Source organism: Octodon degus, unplaced genomic scaffold (assembly GCF_000260255.1).
Source record: "Octodon degus isolate 3935 unplaced genomic scaffold, OctDeg1.0 scaffold00991, whole genome shotgun sequence".
Lineage (NCBI taxonomy): Eukaryota > Metazoa > Chordata > Mammalia > Rodentia > Octodontidae > Octodon > Octodon degus.
Window position 1 is genome coordinate 1392 of NW_004525567.1, and position 2696 is coordinate 4087.

General features: G+C 30.2%; 1 protein-coding gene across 1 annotated transcript; it reads right to left on the reverse strand.

Moving 5' to 3' along the window:
- Nucleotides 1–2146: 2146 nt before the first annotated feature.
- On the reverse strand, nucleotides 2147–2693 carry LOC105741369 (UDP-glucuronosyltransferase 2A1-like; the record flags this gene model as incomplete). Its single annotated transcript, XM_012513412.1, has 1 exon — nucleotides 2147–2693. A coding segment is annotated over one exon (547 nt), but the record flags the coding sequence as incomplete, so codon positions are not given.
- Between the last annotated feature and the right edge of the window lie 3 nt (nucleotides 2694–2696).

The following is a 2696-nucleotide window of genomic DNA, read 5'->3' on the forward strand; positions in this document are numbered from 1 at the left end:
CAATCTTGAGTACTTTTTATTTTTAAACATTAAATTTTTAAATTACATATTCTATGTACATGTATTTTAGGCATCAGCAAAGCGTATTGCATTCTAGTATGAATAAACCTCAATAAGTTCAGAAGTAGCGAGACTGAAATGCATTCAGAAATATGATAACATACACCAAAATCAGGTGGAAAAGTCAGACACAAAGACATGTCTTTTTTATGCTTCTTCAAAATTTCAAGAAAGATTAGCTTCATATTTCAAGATTGAGAGAACAGTGAGATTTTGTTAGGAATTTAAAAATAGTAGCAAAATAAATTGGATCATATGATTCTAAGCCTTCAAATGGGAGAAAATTAAGTGAGGGATCACTTCATACATACAAATAAATTGCATAATAATTTGGAGAGATATAATTTTATAGTTAAGGACAAGTAATTGATAAAGATAGAAGTTAAAGAATAAAATTATATACATCTATTAGCATTCCGGAAAACTCTAAGGTCACTGTGCTCTTACCTTAACTGAATTGTGAACATATTTAAATATCTCTGTAAAATTTTACATGCATAGAGATATAATGTTGATTTTTCAAACATAGCGTCATTGCATCATAAAAGGTATTTATTAATACCTTTCTTTGCATTTAATATGATCTAGATTTCACTATATGATGTGTCCCATGCCCAAATATTGCCAAAGGACATAATGTCCATTTATATGCATAATCCCTTTTTCCAAGCTTGTTTTCTCTGTATGACAAGATATATAGCTCTTCTGTATGTACAGGAGATAACCATATTTTTGTATTTGTGGGTCCCTGGTTTATGTAGAAGGAGCAGATGGCTTTTGTGTTATGAATTGGCCTAGCAGTTACAGTTGGCTCAATGATTTTGGATCATACCCATCCAGTTCAATGTGCTATGTTTGCATCTACTCATGAACTAGTGTGCATCTACTTTGACTCTTCTACTTTAGTGTTGCAGTTATTTCAGAATGATTTTGTAGAACTAAATGAGTATATCATCCATTACTGCACAGTAACCTCAATTTTTACTTTGTATCTTTCATGTGAAGCACTAATTTTCACAGTGCATTTTGTCATCTTTAAATGATTTTAGATGTCATTTAATATTTTCACTCATTAGTTGGTAAACATTTCTAGGCCATACAATATCTGTCTACCAATTAATGGTACAGTCTTAGCAGTATATGTACAACTTTTAATTCTTTGAATATTCTTTAAATCTTGGATTGAGTATATTTTCAAAATAAATGAAATTATAAAATCAAAATTTGATGCTAATAATATGAAATTTAAATTCAAACCATAATAAAAAATTCCAGAATTGGTAGTTAGAAAAAGAAGAAACATTATCTTATTGCCATTGGAATTAGACCTGTGCTTTTGAGATTTATTTTGAAGTCAGTACAAAATGTTAATATGCATCATTTGAGAAACTGCACACAGTATGAACTTTAGATATGTATTATTACTTAATTTTAATTACCTGCAATGATCATTTTTTACACTGATAATTTTATTTTTCGGTTTTGTATTTATCACTGAAAAATTCTAAAACATGTTGCTTATAGAAACAGAAAGATGTTCAACTCTTACATTAGCTGTGCAGCAGAAAACTTGGAAACAAAAATGAACAAAATATTTTAAGTAATCATTGTGTTTTCTCATAAATTCATATCTTCAAAGCAAAGGCCATGCAGTTTTTGTGTTTTTATTTTTTATTTTTGAAATTTATTAATCAGATAATATATACATATGTATTTTTAAACAGAAATATATGTTATAATAATAATAGGTCTGTAGGAAATTTTATTTGTGTTAGATTTCTTCAATCAGCACTGAACTTTTTAGACAACTTTTTAAAATAATATATAAGTGAGGTTCAATCTTAGTTTCAAACTAAGACATTTCTTAAAATATTTTATCCATAAAATAAGTTACTATCTTACAGTCCATGAAATTAGAAAATCCTTCAGTATATTATTGCACTATAATGCTTTTTATCATTTAGCTATCAAATTATAGTAAGAGAGAAAAGAGATGTATAAGAAATTAAGGAAAAATATGTGGAGGAGAAATGATATAAAGTTCTGTTAATCATAAGCAAATAATAAAATAAAAATTGTTACATACCCAACTCTTTACTGTAGTAGGAATCCCATGGTTTCCAGAGAGTTTCAAACATGTAGTCCTGGAGGTGGTAGGAGATGAAATTCCTTACCCTATCAGCAAAAGTCATCTGGTCAGTGAGTTCTGATAAAATAGCAGGAACATAGGAAGGAGGGTATGGTACCTTCCCACAGTGCTTTTCGACATTTGAGGCTGGAGAAAACCTCAAGGAATAGATGAATGGTATTCCCAGCTTTAAAGCTACTATATCACCACAAGGGAATACTGGGTCTGACAGTAAGACTTCAAATTTGCCTTTCTTCAGCTTTTCCATCAGCTTTTCATTTTTAAGAACACCATCACACATCTCTCTAGACACCATATGAAAGTCCTTGATGACTTTAGCCATCTCCTGATAGAATCTCCAAAGGGTAGAAGGAGAAGGTCTATTTTCCAGCCATGTCAAAACAAAATCCTTGATCACTCCTTGTATTCTTTCCTTGCCAAAGGACACTTTATATCTTTCAAATGTCAGAGATGGATGAGATGATGGTGTGATGAAAAGTGCACCCGA